Source organism: Engystomops pustulosus, chromosome 5, assembly GCF_040894005.1.
Source record: "Engystomops pustulosus chromosome 5, aEngPut4.maternal, whole genome shotgun sequence".
Taxonomy (NCBI): domain Eukaryota; kingdom Metazoa; phylum Chordata; class Amphibia; order Anura; family Leptodactylidae; genus Engystomops; species Engystomops pustulosus.
This window is the reverse complement of record NC_092415.1, coordinates 156,894,810-156,914,002: the sequence shown is the minus strand read 5'-3', so window position 1 is coordinate 156,914,002 and position 19,193 is coordinate 156,894,810. Positions and strand designations below refer to the sequence as shown.

At 40.7% G+C, this 19,193-nt stretch overlaps 1 protein-coding gene across 5 annotated transcripts in view; it reads left to right on the top strand.

Annotated features, from left to right (window-relative positions):
* Window positions 1–18,612, top strand: part of CNOT10 (CCR4-NOT transcription complex subunit 10) — a 54,609-nt gene extending 35,997 nt beyond the window's left edge. For all 5 annotated transcript variants that reach the window (XM_072153560.1, XM_072153556.1, XM_072153557.1 and 2 more), the window contains 6 exons: window positions 4,709–4,822; window positions 11,062–11,192; window positions 12,734–12,769; window positions 14,263–14,390; window positions 15,430–15,505; window positions 18,394–18,612. In XM_072153560.1, coding sequence (XP_072009661.1) covers window positions 4,709–4,822; window positions 11,062–11,192; window positions 12,734–12,769; window positions 14,263–14,390; window positions 15,430–15,505; window positions 18,394–18,548 — 640 coding nt within the window. In that variant the 3' untranslated portion in view covers window positions 18,549–18,612. The remainder of the gene's footprint in view (window positions 1–4,708; window positions 4,823–11,061; window positions 11,193–12,733; window positions 12,770–14,262; window positions 14,391–15,429; window positions 15,506–18,393) is intronic.
* The last annotated feature ends 581 nt before the right edge of the window (window positions 18,613–19,193 follow it).

The following is a 19,193-nucleotide window of genomic DNA, read 5'->3' as shown; positions in this document are numbered from 1 at the left end:
TGTTTTGGGGCTGAAATTTTGTTTAGAAGATCGAGCAAAAATTGGAAAGGAAGACTTTGATTATAATCTTGATATTCATCTGCAGGGATTTCAAGAAAATACTCCAAAGAAATGGTAAAAAAAAAAAAATATATATATATATATATATATATTATTCATGGTTCCCATTTTAATTAACTCTACCCCCCCCCCCCCCTCCTCCACACTGTTCTGCTTCATGGTCTCTCTTAGGATGGTTGCCCATTGTGGATTGGGTCTGAGAAAAACGCTCTGCACGCTGGAAGGATTTCTCAGACCGAACCTCCTATCTTCTATCCTGGACAAAACTTGAGTTTTGTCCAGGATGTCCCGCCAATGCTTGGAGACATGCTTACTAGAAACCTATTTCCTATCTCAGCCAGCGATTGACCAAGTGTCAAGAGACCAGTAGGAGACCAAGTGGTAGTAATTGGGATGATATTTTTAGCACATTATTTTTACATGCTCAGTTCAATTTCCCAGATATGGTATATTATAGTAAAATATGTATGGTGTTTTCCTAGTTATAACATGGATTAAAATATTAAATCTGAAAATTGCACACCAAACACTTGGGTTTATTTCTGGGGTGGGGGCTTTTAACTTTCTTCAGTATTTGTATGGATGCTGAGACTACAAATCCTATACTGCCTTGCATAGCAGGCTGTGTAATGATCTCCTCCTTCCCTCTCAGCTATTGCAATATAGCCTAGTCAATTAACACAATTTTCTATGCAACCTACTTCATATCCTCATAAGCATAACCCTTATCCACAGCATAGTCCCCACTCTCCTAGCCCTGCATGATATACACTAATTGGAGATTACATAAAGTAAATGTTAATGTTTTAGCCTATTTTCAAGTGAGATCATAGCTTCCTTGCTGTCATAACTGTAGTTGTCACGGAAAAGATGACATACAAGTCTCCCATTTGGTTCAAGCAGCGAGGGAATAAATAGATTTCTTCATTATAGGAATGTATTTTCTTTACTGTTGTCTTATTTTATTTGTGATTTAGCATACTATTTGTTATTTTCTCTTACTGTGAGCCTTACATGAAATAGAATTAGCATTTTAAATGCATCCCAGCCCTCCAATTAGTGCTGAATCCAGTAAATGAAGGGGTGCCTGTTGGGAGAGTCCAGTGCAGAAGTCACTGGCTTAACTTAATATGCTCATATCCTGTTGTGTGATTGTTTGAAGGGGTAAATGTGTGGCTCGGATTTCCTTGCAGGAATGTTTTCTGTGTGATCCAGGAAGAGGACGTGGTAAATCTCAGGTCTTATCACCTTGGGCTCTGCACAAGGCATTTGTTTCTCGCATGTTTCCAAGTCAGCGGTGCGCTTACAAAACAATTTATTTATTAGGTGCCAACATACGCCACAGCAGAGCATTGTGGTAGCAGCGGACAAGCGTGCGGGATGTCTGAATGTACAATGTGGAGTTGTATGGTGTAAACCAAAAATGTGTTCCAATAGAAGTCGCAATTAATGTTTGAGGGAAAAGCCGTCGTGTACATAGGCTGCTAGTGGTGACTAATCTTCTGAAACGTATGTAAGGGTTTCAGTTTACTGATGGATCTTTGAAATGTACAGTTTACTTTGGAAAGGTAGGCAGCTCCGTTTGGTAACACCTCAGTTTCCTGCATCCCAATGGAGAACACAGATTGACAGTAGTTTTCATTAGTTGTAAGTTAAACGGTCGGTGAGTTATTGTTGGCTTACTAATATTGCCGCCTTAATTGTGTGTTTTTAGCTTCTCCGTAATCTTGCTGGAGGTCATGAGATGCAGAATATCTGATGGTGTTCTGCCCTGCTGATTATTCATCATGATAGTCCTATCTCCTATAGGATCCATAAAGGCATCTACAAAAATAATCTCCTTGTTGTAAAATACTATTCATAGCACAATGATTGTGTATTTAGGCGAGGTTATGGCATCACATAGCTGACCCATAATATTTAGAGGATTTTTCAGCTAACATGGTGTTATAAACGCCAAGCATCTAAGGTTGTGTTAACTTTTTATTTACTTGCAATGCTGATCGAGGCAGCCCTTTATTTCATGTATTATGTCACCTTAAAGGAAATCTACCATCAAAATCATGCAAATTCAGAAGGAGGGCAAATTCAAACTATCGTAGCTTATTTCCAGGGTCTCTCTGTACAGGAAGTATGGTGGGTCCAGCAGGAGGACCTCCAAAGATAATGCAGTTCTGTCAACACCTTACTTCCCCGCAGTTCCAAACAGCCAATAGTGTCACTTTAAAAAAGCGCTGAGAGCAGCATCTGTTAAATTGAAGATTAAGTATTTGGTGAACTCTATCCTTGGACAATGGCCTGAGTGCCTGCAGAAAGGGCTCAGGGTGCCACCTCTGGCACCCATGCCATAGGTTCGCCACCACTGACCTAGACTATACTATGATAAAAATTTCACAGCAGTATTCTACTACTTATTCTATGCACACCTATGTGAAGAAAGCTGCCAGGCCATATGAAGCTCAGTGGATTTACTTATTGAAACCTCTACGGCATTGAAACTGTTACTTGACAGGAGAATACAAAGTATCATGGGAAATGTGGGCAGGATGGAATAGATTTTTAAATAGGGCAAAGAAAATTACTATGTTAGAAGTTAGAAATTACTATGCTAATCTTCTTATATTTCCATGGCCTCTTTCCTTCTAAAATGTTATAGAATTTTTTTGTACTTCTTGTCTGATATCAGTGAGCGGAGACCAGGATAATATAACTCTGGAAAGTAAAAGGCGAGCTGCACAATATGTTTGTTTTAAAATGGGGAAGTGGATATTCCAGTTCATTAAAAATCATTTTGAAACAGCTTTTATATAGTCCATTGATAGACTTGACTCCTTACAGTGCTAGAATATTAAGCTAAATATTCTCCAGGTTGTAAGGGGTTAATTTTCCTTTTCTCCTCAGTTTGCTATGTACCGACTTCGGTACAGTTTTCAGATACACCTCTGACAAAAAGGGAAGGAGAATTAATTAATGGAAAATGTATTAAAGGAAACCTACCATCAGAAGTCTACCTATACAGGTAGATCTGATGGTAGTTGGCTGGTAACATGTTAATCTGTTTTACCTAATCCTAAAATCATTCCTAAAGTAAATTGCAGTTTATCTAGCTAATATGCTAAGTATCTGCAGAGGCTGCTGTGGTTTGGATTAGCCTCTCCAGGCAATGAGAGCAAAGGCTAATACATACCCCAGTAGCCTCTGCCAATAATTAGCATATTAGCTAGATAAAGTGTAGTTTAGGAATAGGTAATAATGGATTTGTGCTTAGCATGTTACTAGCCATCTACCACCAGATCTAACTTTTTTCTTTTAAGACTGGTGTTGTCTTCCGCTGTTTTACTGCACGCCGGATTTACTTAGAGGCTCTGGTCTAGTAGAAAGAAGGAAAGGCACACTGCTATTCACAATAAGTGATATTGTGAATATCTCTGGGCTATGTGGCTGAATATATCCAATTGCTATCAACAGCAGCCTAGGTAAGATGGCTGCATTCAAAAGTATGCGTAGGAAATACTTTATCCTAGCTGAAGTGTTATATTATCCGCAAAGTTACATCCAGTATCATAATCTTCGTTTTCCAGAGTGGCCCCCATTTTATAATTTATTATAATTGATTATATGCAGTATTCTGCAAACTAAGAGCACCCCCCACCCCACTGCCTTTTTCTGTAGAAAGTTGCCAGTTACTTGTGCTTTTATTTCCTTGAACAACTTTAGGTTTTAGCATGACTAGAATAACTATAAACTCCAACACGTGTTAACCTTTGTGAAATTTGCTTTCTGTGGCAGCCTACAGCATCTGAAATATCCCAGCTATTACATATTCTAGTGAAAGCATGTGACCAGAAGCCACACACCACTACGGACACACTGTTATGACTCTATAGTTTCTTTATTTGGCCTTTTACTTTACTTTCTGCTATTCATTTAGCTATTTGATGTCTAAAGGTTTCTGTGTGTGACATAAATGATATGTACATGGTTTGTGTACATTCTGTTTTTCACTCACCAAGCCCATCTCCTCTACTACAAACACATTCTCAACATGTATACTATATTGCATTTTTCTCAAAAAGATACCTTTTTGTAAATACAGGCGGCCCCCCTACTTAAGGACACCCGACTTACAGATGACCCTTAGTAAAAGACTGAGCTCTCTGTCCAATGTGACCTCTGGTGAAGATCTCTGGATGCTTTATTTTAGTCCCAGACATTTTAATTGATAACTACAATTGGTCCCATCACAACAAAAAATTTTGAAAATCCAATTGTCACTGGGACAAAAAAAAATATTTGCCTGGAGCTACAATTATAAACTAAACAATTCCGTCTTGCATACAAATTCAACTTAAAAACAAACCTAAAGAACCTAACTCTTACATAACCCGGGGACTACCTGTAAAGAATTCTTCATTATGCCTTGAACACATGGAAATGTCAGCAATGTACCTGGCTAGGACAACCAACCAAAACATTGCTGGGCTATGAGGTGACTTTGATGTACCCCTACACATGGTGCCTGGGTACGATATAAACAAGGCTAACTAGTGGCGATTGCAACTTATTTGTCCCCAGAAGTTTGGCTAATTCTACATTTTTACCAGGATCTTATTTCTAGATTATTTAAGTATCCCTCTTTCTTCCACAGGTGTTCTGTCCTTGCATGTAGTGCATACGTAGCATTGGCATTGGGTGATAACCTTATGGCCCTAAACCATGCAGAAAAACTACTTCAGCAACCCAGATTGTCTGGATCATTAAAGTAAGTTTGTTTCCTATTACTATTTCCTCATTTCACAAAACATGCAAATTTCATGTACACACTGATGTATGTATGTATATATGTATGCGTGTGTAGAATTTAGCTGTAATCTTTTTTTACACTCACAAGGTATAATGTTAAATAATTAGGATCAACTCCTTAAAGGACATCTACTACCAGGATGAAGCACACGTAATGGTGTGGCCCCCACTTCTGGCAAGATCTGTTCTTCTTTTAGCTTTTACACACAGAGGCTTTTAAATTTATGCATTTGTGTCAATGGAGCCTGGAGCCACTATTTGCATAATTTTAAAGCCTTTCTTCTTTAAAAAAAATAATAATAATAATAGGCATAAGAAGCTTATAGAATAGTGGAACCTGCCAGAGGGGGCACACACCAATGTTAGTATCCATTTTCACTTTTTGTATTCCCATTTTTAAGTTCCCACATTCCAAAAGCCATAACTTTGGTATTTATTTTTCCGTTTACAGAGATGTATCAGGGCTTGTTATCTGTGGGACAAATTATTCTTTCTAGTGGTGACATTTTAAATTGTGTGCAATCTACTGGGAAGCTGGAAAAAAATTACCAAACTGGTGGAATTGACAAAAAAAGCTGTTGCACCATTTTCTAGTCAGCTTTCAGTTTACAGCTTCAATTATGCATTCCAGACAACACATCCCCTTTATTCTATAGGTCAGTATGATCATGGGAATACCAAATTTATAGAGTTTACTTGTCTTTTGGTATCTGAATAACTCTATATATTAAAAAAAAACAACAACTTGGCAATGAAAACTTGGCAAAAAATGTCTTTCCATCACCGTACCTGTATTGGTTTTTGAAGCTGTTTAAGCTGTCATTTTTCTCAGGACAAGTTAATGTTTTCATTGATGCCATTTTGAGAACTGTATGACCTTTTTATATCACTTATTTAAATTTTTATGGATCACAAATTGGTGGAAAAGCTTTGGTGTGGACATTTTTGAAGGCTTCTCCCATGAAAAAACTGAATGGGATAATTTTAACTGGATAATTTGCCTGGATAACCAATATATTTATGATTTTATTTTGAGTTTTTTGTTTGTTTTTTTTGAAAAGGGGGGTTATTTCAGTTTTCAATTTTAAACTACTCGTGTAATAATCTCTTAATAGTACAGAATTGCAATATATTGTTAATATACCAAAAAGCGACCAAGTGATGACCCTTGATGATGATGTGGGGATTGCTGATTGGCAGCAATATGGCCACACCCACATGAAGCCACTTTATTATAATAATAATAATTCTTTATTTATATAGTGCCTACAGATTACGCAGCGCTGCACAAAGCTTGACAAATTGGTCCCTGTCCCCATGGGGCTCACAATCTAATCAACCTAACTCCTCCTCCCTCTTATGCTCTGCTCCCATTGATGATGTAACATACTTTCATGCTCTGTTACCATAGTAATGTGTAACTGCCGTCACTTCACTTAGATGACATCTCACTGGTGCACTGCAACCAACCGACTACAGCCAAAAAAGTGGTGATCACCAGACCTGCACAGGCAGGTGCAGGACATGTGACCTGGACATGTGACCTGCGGCCATCGTCTGTCCTGTGTATGCTCCACGTGTAGGATATAAACGGACTGGTTAAAGGGCCAGTAGCATTTTAACTCTCCATTACAGTGTATGTTCACAGCATTTTTCTGGTAAGAGGAGCAAAATTTTAAATAACAACTAATTACGTATTAGCTAATATTGTAAAGATCCATTTGCATATTTATGCTGATTCCTGGAATACCGCTTTAATAAAGTTATTTGCATAGTATACCATTGCCAGCTCAGATGAAGAGTAATTGTTTTTCATTTTTCATCTTCTGCACAGCAATGGTATCTCTTATTATCCCCTTATTTCTTATATTTATCTTATATTACCTGGCATTAGAGGGGGGGGGGGTGTCCTTCTCAGCCAGCGCCTCCTACCTAATTCTCCCTATGCCTTATGCTTTCTTACTAGTCACAGATCATTCATGTGACCAGAGTGACAGCAGCTTCCATGGACTTCTACTCTTCATCCTCCATGGAGGCTGCTGTGATTTCATGTCATGTGTGGTGTACAGTTTTCTATTCTTAGATGTCTGAAGGATAAGCAATGATGTCACTGTTCAAATGTCTTGAATGTAACACAAGGCACCGTGTAAAAAGATTGACACAATATTTCCCATCTGTACATAGAGCTTTATATGTCTGTAGTTGAATATTAGCAGATGGTCCCTAAGTAGGAGGCAGAGTAGTGATTTGGAGAGACACAGAGCTGTCAGTCACAATAATGGGCGTGGCTCACTGGTATCTCTGACACTTCTCCACTCAGGAGAGCCGGGCTAATTTGATTATCAGATAAATGGCTGTATTTAAGGTACAGTACCCCACTGGCAGCTAATTTTACATGATATGGGGAGGACTTGTAACCCTTTATCAGCAGGCATTGTTAGTCAGGGGCAAAATCTGGTGACAGGTCCTCTTTAAGCTCAGGACTGAAATGAACACAATCACATTGTGGTTCAACGGTTTGAGAAAGCGCTAGTAATCGCGAAATGGCCCGTCGCTAGGCCCCGCAACTACCCTGTACCATGCACCGATAATAAAGGACTATTGCACGTTATGGTGAGTGCCGCTCCTCTTTTCTTCACTACAAGTTTTATGGCTGAATATTTCCTTTCACTTATTCTAGAAGGAGGCTTGCCTTGTGCAGTGTGCGGTTTTTTTTTTTTTCCTCATGTTTAGTTTTGGAGCTGGTCAATTTCATTTATAGCAAGGGAAGCTGCTACCCCACGGCTGTGGATGGTAGAGAGCTGGGTTACTGAAAGCGTTAAAGAAAGCAGGAGGTGGGAGCGTCGAGAGCTGGCAGAGAGTGACCCTTAAGTGTGAAGTGTTGAACCATAACTGGTAATTTCCTCACTTGTTTTTACGCCTGTCCCACAGTGACAGCTTTGTTACCAAATGATTGTTTTGTTTCTGCTCAGAGCACAGAGGTTGTGAAATCTGTGCATTATGGTATTAATTGCCTTAGTGAATGGCTGCTGCCGCACTAGTCTACAAATTCATTTGGGTAAACGGTGTCCTTTATTATAGAAGGCGTGTTCTTTTGTCTTCAGTTGACTTTTTGCCATACAGCTAACAGTGAAAAAATGCACTAGCAAAATGTATTTTACTTTATACTAGTAATATGTTGTCACTTTAAGGCTGCACATGTCACCCAATCACTGCAACACCATGGTCCAAGGTTAAACATGGTCACTTACATGCTCAGAATCAAAAATATGCAGTAGAAGGCCTTTGCAATGCGTGCATGGGGCAATGCTACTGTATTATGTACGACTACTGTACGACAATGCTACTGTATTATGCTGTAAATCCACATGGAATGCTTCTTTAAAGGGAACCTGCCTGGAGAAATTGACCTAATAAACATGTTTCTTTCATGGCCCATTGTGTTGGCCTCATCCAGAAAATAATCAAAAACAAAGAGAGATGTAAAATGTTTGTATGAAGCAAGAGTGTTTAGCACTGAAGTCAAGCTCTCCAATCCTCAGTCCCTCTGCTATAATATATCAGCCTGCCTCTGGGCAAATCTTAACCGACTCTCCAGAAGTCTGAGTGAATTATGTCAGTCAAAGCAGAGTGGGAGTCAGGGAGAGATGGACTTCAGCTTGACTTTATACAACTATTTTTACATCTTGCTTCAAAGCTGATTGGAAAAAAAAAAAAGATGATGCGTTATGTGTTAAGCTACTGCAACACATACTGCTAGTGGTTTATTAGTTCAGTTTCTGCAGACAGATTACCTTTAAAGCACTGCATATTTCACACAAATCAGCAGCTTATTTCAACATACTTATTTCCATACCATACGAAAAACCACTCCACTCCCAGGGAAGCTTAAACAATCCAACACAAGTTTAAAGGATTTTGCTACTATGATTTCTGCTACATTAACTCCTTCTCCACCACGTGCACATGCCCCGTACACACGCATATTAAAGAGCAGAATCTCCTCTTTCATATAATATCTGGATTGTTTTTTTTCGGTGATACAGTTATTCACTATTAAAATACTTTAAAAAATTAGATTTTTAAATACAGATGTCTATTCCTGACTTTAACAGTGGACATCTCAGGTTCATCATTATGATATTGAAGGGGAGATTCTCCTCTTTATAGGAAACCTACTACTTTAAGCGTTCACCAGAACTGTGTGTCTGGGTGCCACAGATCAGGAGATATGATTGTTCTACTGTCGGTTAAAGGCAGAATGGATGAAAGACCGAGCTGGAAAAGACCACATGAAACCACATGCTCTGAACCTGAAAAATGGTGATATTTAGCTTGAAGTTTATTACCATTTTACTGCTTACCATATAAAAAATGTGCTGAAAAACCTCACCTCGGCTTAAACATGAGTCAATACAAAAATAAACTTGCATACCTTCCAGTGCCCCTGATGCTCGGCGCGGCTTACGTATCCCCTTACGTATATTTCCTTATATGTACCCTGCAGTTATGTATGTTATCAGTGTGATATAAACTGGAAGATCTGTCTTGTGAACAGAATGGTGAGGTAAATAAAAAATTCAAAACGATCACACAGGAATTATAAATGTTCTAAACTAATAAAATCTAAATAAGTCAAATATTTCCAGACAAATGTAAATCTTCATTGTGAAGTTGTTGTAGTAAAGAATTTTTAGCTTTGAAATTGTATAAAATCTCCCTACTCTGATGTACTATGGCAGGGGTCGGGAACCTATGGCTCGCGAGCCAGATATGGCTCTTTTGATGGCCGCATCTGGCTCGCAGCCAGGGCTCCTATCCAGGGGCATTACTACAGCCGTGGCATCTGCTACGCTGCCTGTCAAGACCAGGGGCCCTTATCTGGCTGTAGTAATGCCCCTGGATGTATTCGGCAGAGCAGTGCAGGGGTCCGCGGGGTTAATTCAGGGGCGGCGCCTCCCTCTCCTTCCCTGCAGCAGTCTCCTCCATGTGTGAGCGAGGGAGGGGAGGAGACTGCCTGCAGCCAATCCCAGCGCTGGATGTAGCAGCGCGGGAGATTCAGACAGAGGAGACCAGAGCTGCATACTGAGGAGACATGCAGCACCTGAGGAGAAGGAGTCAGCAGCCAGGAATCAGCCAGAGATAAGTCCTCCCTCCCCCCAGTGTCTCCTCACACTCTGCACTAACCCCTTAGTGTCCTGTGTGCAGGAGCAGCTATGTGTCCCTTACAGACCCCTCTGCATCATCCCCTCATATCTTCCCCCACCACTGCATTTCTACATTATTGTGAGGTTCTGCAGCAGCTGAGATACAAAATAGCTAGGACCTAAGACAAAATTGTGGTGCACGTCAGTAATAAATGTGGCACATGGTCCGGCTTAGCAGTAACAACAGTTTAGCAGTCTTGTGGGACACAGAGCAGCCGCCACATAAAACTGGCGCAGACACTTTAACAAATGTGTATTGGGATGTTCTGCGGGGGGGGTGGCGTGTGTATAATAATGTTCTGCGGGGGGGGTGGCGTGTGTATAATAATGTTCTGCGGGGGGTGGCGTGTGTATAATAATGTTCTGCGGGGGGTGGCGTGTGTATAATAATGTTCTGCGGGGGGTGGCGGGTGTATAATAATGTTCTGCGGGGGGTGGCGGGTGTATAATAATGTTCTGCGGGGGGTGGCGGGTGTATAATAATGTTCTGCGGGGGGTGGCGGGTGTATAATAATGTTCTGCGGGGGGTGGCGGGTGTATAATAATGTTCTGCGGGGGGTGGCGGGTGTATAATAATGTTCTGCGGGGGGTGGCGGGTGTATAATAATGTTCTGCGGGGGGTGGCGGGTGTATAATAATGTTCTGCGGGGGGTGGCGGGTGTATAATAATGTTCTGCGGCGGGTGGCGTGATCCCCGACAAAAATGCGGCCGCGGGACCCTCTGTAAATAAGCCCCATTGTACGGCTCTCGCAGAATTATATTTTAAAATATGTGGCGCTTATGGCTCTCTCAGCCAAAAAGGTTCCTGACCCCTGTACTATGGGATATGGATAGCACCTGTCGAGGTCATTAATATGAAAATATAATAGAGCCCCTTTGACACTTAAGCACATTTGGAATGCACGCAATCACGTTTGACTCGTTTTCTGCACCAGTCCTACTACTAAAATTTTAAGGTGTGTTGGTTTTTTTTGTTTTTTTTAATGGCAGGTTCTTGGGGCATTTGTATGCCGCCGAAGCACTTATCTCTTTGGACAGGATCTCGGATGCCATCACTCACTTGAACCCAGAGAATGTTACAGACGTGTCCCTTGGGATTTCATCGAATGAACAGGAGCAAGGTTAATGAAACCACACTTGACTAAATTGTGCTTTTATCTTCCTCTCTGATGGAAGCAGTAATGCACACATGTGATCATAAACACATTTCCCCACCCCTTGCTACATAATTTATTGGCAAAGTATATTCAGACAGTCCGTACATACTTAATGTAATGACTCACGTATTTGTAGCATAACCTTTTAAATGGTTATAATCATTATGTGCTTTGCCTGGAGAACAGTGCAGATTAGATGGCCCTTTCTGCATGACATTGAAGCATAATGCACAGTATTGTCATATATTGCAGAGGAGAGAATGTGTGCTTACTCATCAGGTCTATGATTATCATCCACTGAACATAAACAATTAAGAGGTTTTTTTTTTTTTTATTTATGGGTATTTAAAGCTCTTGGCTTTTAGCTCATTTTACAAAAACTGTCAAATAACAAATCTGATAAAACAGTGTATGAAGAACAGATAAAAAGCATCTTTCTTATACGTAAACTATTGTTACTGAAATGACTGGTTTTAAAGTGAACCTGTTGCAGAGTTTTTGCTGTTAATTGTAATGTATGGAGCCAGATTTTTGCATTCCTAGCTGAACTCCTAAAGACCATAACATCCCCAATAACCTCTCCCTTACAGAATACTGAACTTTCTCTGTATTACTGTGTGCGCACTGTGGGCTGTCAATCTATGTGTAGGTGTGATAGGGATTTTTATGCAGGGCCCAAACAGCCCTCTTCACTTTTGTAAGGTGAGTCCTAATTAACCATTTCATGGTTGTCCTGGTACCAGGAACTCCAAAACAAAACTAAGACACGTCAATCTCTTAGTGTATGTAAAGATTTTCTCCCGTTTAATATCTCAAAATGCATAATATCACAGACAGAAGAGTAGGCGTGAATAGTATTTATTGGTTATTAAAAGTTATTGGTCATCAGCACATTCTGGGGAAAAAATTGTGCTCAGTTCTCGGGGACCTTGTACACAGATATTGTTTATACTAATTTCCTCTGCCAGAAGGTGATAAGTGGACTCCAGAATCATATTATTATGCAGCATCAAGGACAGACTGGCTTCTCATTAAATGTCAAAGGGTATTAGCTGCCAGGCAAGCAAACAGGTTACATAAAATGAAGTTTGAATCATGACATTAACTTGACAATGGTCAGGGAACATGGCCGCTGTATCTAAGATGGCGGACAGTAGTCAAGATGGTGTCCGAAACCAGTGCGATCTCCTTAACAAGGTGGGATCATCAGGACTTCCACTGTCTCCTGGGAGTCATGTCAGAATTTACAATTACCGTATATACTGGTTTATAAGCCGAGTTTTTCTGGTTTCTGGCTGGTAAAACCTCTGCTAGCAAAACACCTGCAGAAAGCTTTTTAAAGTAAATTAGAAAATTGCTTATTTTTTGTTTAGTGCAGAGTAAGGCAAAAGTTTTTATGCTTTACAGTTGACCTTTAATGGTAAATTATACTATGCAAAATCTTTGCTTTACCCCTCACCATCTTGTGATAGACTAATCCAGTATTTTATTTTATAAACTTGCAGCATCTGATAAAGGAGAAAATGAACCAATGGAATCTGGTGAGTCAAATGTGCTACTCTAAGTAAGCTGTCCACCTGTATACAGTGTTCAAGAAAATATTTAACAAGAGCTACAACTTAAAGGACACCTGTCATCAGGTCTCTGTCACTTGTCCTGTCACTACTACCTGTTGGAGCAGCTCACAAGGATCCCATCCCAGCCTTTATCTAGTTATTTCATACATTAATCATTGTAAAATCACATATTTTTTATCAAGTAAATGAGGCTGGTCACATGGTCAGAGGCAGTGATGTCACCCCTGTTACCCCTCCCCTCTCCTCCTCCTGCTCATGTCTGTGTGTAATGTATGGCTAGTGTGTGTGCTGCATCTACTGACATGATGCATCCTCCTAATATACAGGTGAGAGACACAGACATCAGCTACACATGAATCTGACATGTTCTGCTGTAACATTGCTGCAGCCTGGAGCTGCTGTATCTCTCCTAAACACACACACATGCACACACAGGCTGCAGGGGCGTGGCCACCAGCACCAGGAAGCACATCATTATACAGCATCACATCATTATACAGGCTGTCAGTCATGCACTGGGGGTGTGGCTGTGCCTCCCACTCATGAATAGAGTGGACAGCTTGAATATGCTAATGCTTCATTGGACATTTCACAGGTCATTTGCATACAGCTTTAGGACCTCATTGCTTAGGTTTACAGGCATGTAGAGGGACAATGAAGGGATAGAGGCAATGCTCTCTAATGGCAGTTTATGAAAATGTATTTAGTTTAGGGGGGTTATTTTGCATGACGGGTTCTCTTTAAAGGAAAACTATATGGTCTTAGACTGTTTTTGGCAATAATTAGTGGCTTTTTGATAAAATGGCAGAAGGTCAAAGTTTACCATTAGGGGTTTGTACATAACCTACTTGTACAAGCTGTGGGTCATGTGTCCAGAGACTGGGACAGACAACCTTTGCTTATAACTGTGTGCACTTCTCCTCCATGGACCCCATGACACTGGTTGGAGTGGTGTGCCAAGGACATCTGCCCGACCCTCCAATCATGGGACTGATGTTCAGGGAGGAGGCGTGCAGACAGTAATAACTGCATGTTAGAGCTCGCCCCTGAATGGCCAGAAGTGTCCACGGAGAAGTCCTCAGAAGTCCCAAATGTGACTGTTGTTGGGTCACGTACCCAAAGTTTATTAGGGTACAATATTGGTGACATATCTGCACACATTAAGGAATGGCTGCAGGATTCACCCCGGAGATAAAGCAACAGCCATTCTGCAGGCATCAGAAATAAGCTGAAATCCACTTGCTTCTGGTGTGGATCATGACACATGATCTGCTGCTGCTGGTGGGCAGAGCTCTACCTCGATGTACAGCCACAGACATGTGCACGGCGAAATCCACTTGATTCAGGTTGAACTCTTGCAGGACCAAACGTTCACAGGAGAAAGATTTACCTCTACTGATTTCTACATCAATAATCTTTGTTCTGTGCTGATCACTTTACTGTATTTTTTGTTTCAGTGGGAAAGCAAATGCCCCAGTGTTATCCAAGTTCAGTCACCTCAGCCAGGACCATGATGCTATTTAACCTCGGTAGTGCATACTGTTTACGAAGCGAATATGACAAAGCAAGAAAATGTCTTCACCAGGTAGATCTTATCACCTCTAATATCATTGATTCTCTATTGGGAACTATATGCTATATGCTCTGTCACAAATCATGTTTTTATTGGTCATTTTTTATTATTGTTTATGGTTAGTTGCATTGGAGCAGGTGCATTAGGGGGTGTGTATTCCTGCTTGGGACCTTCTCTGTGCCAGGGAGTGATGCACAAGTGGCTTTACTCACATATAACTTGATCAGCCAGTTCATTTAGGATGGCCTCACGCATGCCCAAAATCATCACTAGAGATTTATTTTAGGAAGGCACAGCGGATAACACAGTTGGAATTTCAGGAGCCTTAAAGTAACGTCAAGAATCAGTACTGCACCACTTACCTGATTGCAGAGTACAGACACTACTTCTATATTACACATGATGCATAAGGAGACAATCCCATAACCTGCTGTGGACAGTGTAATACAGCAAGTGAGCACCTCCATCATTATTACGGTGTGACACAACCCTCGCTCATCCTTGGCAGTAATGTTGGATAAGAGGTTCTTGTATGTATCAGTCTAAGCAGTGTAGTTTTGGTCTTGGTGGTGGTTGTCTTTGAAACTTGAAGGGAACCTGTCAGGTTGTTTGTGACCACTAAACCACTTAAACAATATGTATCCAGAGAAAATGATCGGCGGCCAACTTTGTTTTGTATTATTTATGGGCAAAGTTGTAGTGACAATGACGTCTTTACACTTCTCAAGGGTGTTGAAATTCATTGTATGTATCCAGTATGTATGTGGTCTTGACTGACTTGTCCTGGGTGCACAGATATCTCTGTGGGATGAGTGGGGTGTTATAGTGTCGGCGGAGCATTACAGATAATGTGGACAGTATCTGATGGTGTGGAGCCCACAGGGAGTCGTCATGGCAATTAGAGATATAAGTAGTAGTATTAAATCTCCGGATGGGCCTTGGCGGAGATCATATTTCAGCCGTACATTTAGATGCATCTAGAGATTAGCCTCTTGCTTTCTAATTCATTAGGTAATTGCCTTTTTTTTTTCTTACCATGACCATTTTCAAGGCTGCATCCATGATCCATCCCAAGGAAATCCCACCAGAGGCAATTCTGCTGGCAGTCTATCTAGAGCTACAGAATGGTAAGAATTGTGAAAAATTACTGTAATCTGGCATCCAACAATCGACAGATAACATGTTTCCACCAAAGAACTGCAATATGATGTGTAGGGAATTTAACCAAAGCAAAAGCCGGAAATTTAGACAAAATCAGTTGGCAGACTCTGTAGATTTTCTTTCTTTTAAATCTTTTTAAATGATTGTAGCAAAAAGTATAGTACTTTTAATAGATCCTCTTTCTTATGACTTCAGATCATTCTTTCCATTGTCTACCACTGGTACATCCTTCTCCCTCTGAAACAAGTCAATGTCATCAGCAAAGAACTCCAATCTTACAATATCTTAATAGTCTGGATTTGTACTTGGAGTAGACACACCCAGACATGACACATATTAACACATTCCCAGGGTCTCGCTTCCTTGGTAAATGCACTTTATGTCCTGGCAGCCCTAATGAACACCGCAATGAGCGGCATTACATTCTGGGGCTTCATCTCCTAATATTTATGCACATAAACCCATACAATGAGCCCTTTTTGGTGAGACGTACAGGTCTGGAGATGGAGCTTAGAGACCAATGTTGCCAATATTTGCATGCAGATAGCTATGATTGTTCAGCTATCCACCATAGCATTAATTGCAGAAAGCCGCTGCCATTCCCTGCAGGAGCCACATTACAAGTGATGACAAGAAGTATAACTGAACGGTCCCTTATTTGTAAAAAAAAAAAAATTAGGTCCCTGGGTTTTCCTCTCTGGAAACAAAGTAATTCTGAATATTAAATCAAGTCGCCTTTACTTTATTCCCAAGATTTATTACAAGTATATTTTTCTTGCTCCGATTATTTGTGAACTACATATATTTTCCTCGGTCCCTGTAGCCCTTGGATATAGAAGCTTCCTAAATTGTAAATCTGACATGCCCTGGTAACATTAGTGTGATCTATGTAATATAAATCGCTGCTCCTCAAGCACATCGCCAATGGTTCCCTGTAGAGCAGGCAAACTCCTCTGGAAACGCCTATTAGTTGGTTAGCAAATTACTACATTTCAATGGAAGACAAGGTATACCAGAAAATATATTTGTTATTTCAGAACTTTGGCCCTGTGTTTTGACAAGTCGAAACATAGATTACTAGCTGTAGTTCCCAGCATTGCCTGGGATTGTGAATAACTGCTCTGAGCTATAACAAAATAAAGTGGCTTAATGAAAAGCATCTTGGATATAAAAATTGCAAACCAATGATAGAAATTTGCTCTGCTTCTCTATCCGTCCGTGTTCACATTACCATTCCCTAGTTCTGTAGCCCGACTACTTCTACTGACGGAATTGTTCTAGCGATTAGGGTCTTTAGAGGGCGGTCCTGCAGTGTTGAGGTGTGTATTCCGCCATGTGTCTACACATCAGTTATTCCAGGAATGTGTGTCTTCCCTCTGCAGCGGGGTCCCATCTCTGAGTCTGATGTACATGCTGATAACTTCCCCTCTCCCCCTGCTCTGCCCCTGTGTCAGTCTTTACTGTAGTTCTGGTATTTTATTTAAGAATTACCAAGCTTGGAAAAAATAGCCACTGTTGTCTTCTCATCCTGCAGAGCAACGGATTGTGGGAGGGAAGTACTTGCAGAAAGGATGTGACTGGAGTGGGAGATGCTGTAAAATCAGATTGATACTCCAGTCACATCCAGAGCTGTAGTCATCTGAGATTATATAGTGGTATATAGATGGTTGCAGGTCTGGAGAGGGGTTGATTTTATGATGATGTATGCATTGCCTAGATAAAGGCTGGGATGGGATCCTTGTGAGCTGCTCACAGGAGAGGTGATAGAAATAGTGACAGAGACCCGATTATAGATTTTTGATTGGGGGAGTGAAAAATAGACATGAAAAAACAAAAAAGGCGAGGTCCTTAAAGGGTTAAGACAATAGAGTAGGACAATACATACATTATCATAGTGTATGTATCAGTCTAACAAGTCGTGTAGCTACTGATTTAGGCTTTTTTGCGGTTTAAAGGAAATCTACCATCAAAATCGAGCATGATAACCCTGGGGCCATGCTGCAGATATACACTGTGCAGAAGTTCCCCCCCACCCGCTTTGTGCAGAAACTTAGATCACACTCGCAGTAAGTGCGGCAGTGGCCTGAGTTCAGAGCATGACACTTGCGAGTGCTGCCTGCATCTCCCGGCCCGAACGCTGCAAACCAGAACTGAACTCTGCATGTTAGGCGATCTAGACAGCACTCGCTGCCGGTGTGATGCGAGTTCAGCAAGTGTCGAAGGGTCCTTGCTGCAGTGAGATTATCTCAGGAAGAGGTAGGGGGAAGTCTTGAGAAAGCAGAGGAGGAGTGTGAGACTGTATAACACCCTGTGAATCTGCAGCATGGAGGGTATCTGGAAACTCCCAACCTGACATTACTTCCATTCCATTTGCAGGAATAATGATTTCCTTCATTTGTTGTCAAAATTGTTTATAAAAATTTTATGAATATAATTTTTATACAATTTAATAAAAAAATCCTTTGGAGTCTTGCAAAACAAAGATGATAGCATCAGTGTGCTGCAATTACGAGGATATCCCATCCATGTACTGTGTCTTCTGGTTTGTAATCACCACTTCTTTTGAAAGGGAAAAACAAATGCAGAGACAAAAACCTTCAAGATCCATCAACAGCGACACTTTTTTTTTTTTAGACAGATTTACATCCCCCCCCCCCCCCTTTAGTAGAACAAATACTGCTGATCCATTCTCCATTCTCCACTGTGAACCAGTGGCAATATAATGTATAAATATCCACCACTAATCTTTATTTTTCACTCCCCACCTTCAAGCCCATAGTGGTCCAGCGTACTCGTTAGTTGAATGTTACCAGAACCATGGTCAATAATCTTACGTCTCTTGCATCTTTCCTAGGCAATACCCAGCTGGCTCTGCAGATCATCAAAAGAAACCAACTCCTGCCATCTATTAAAATGTCGGATCTTCGAAAGAAACCCTTATTCCAGCCCATTCATCAGCCAATGCAGCCTATACAGATGCCCGCGTTCACCTCCGTTCAAAGGAAATGATGCATGCCTCTTGTAGGACTGTCAGATGTAACCAGTCCGTCAATAAATGGCATCTTGGACTTTTCTTTTGGCATATCTTGGTATTTTTTTATATTTGCAGCTTAAAGAACATTTGGGGTAAAGGATTTAATTGATTCTGAGCCAAAATCTCTCCAGAGCTACAGAGATTATTGATTAGATCTCAAAATCAATCAGTCCTGGCAATAAAAACCGTACATGATATGATGTGGATTTGTAACAATATATTTTTTTTTTCCTTAAATGAAGCATTTTTTTATAGCGTAAAACAAATATTGGGGAAATAGGACTGAGGGGGCACCAGTTTTCGTGGCGTATAAAAGTGGCAGCATTGATACATCGGTCGTTTACAGCAATATTAGCACCTTTTTTCTGCCACTTATTGTAATAATCTACCGTATTTTTCGGACTATAATCCTTTTATTTTCTCAGAAATCAAATGTGCCCCTTATATATGAACCGTACTGACAGACAACAGCTGCCTTGAACTGTGCACAGGTCTGCCACCTGCTGGTCATACATCCTTATAATCAGGTGCGCCTTATAGTCCAGTGCGCCTTATATATGAACCTAGACATTTTAGCAGGCATTTAATGATGGTGCGCCTTATACTCCGAAAAATACTGT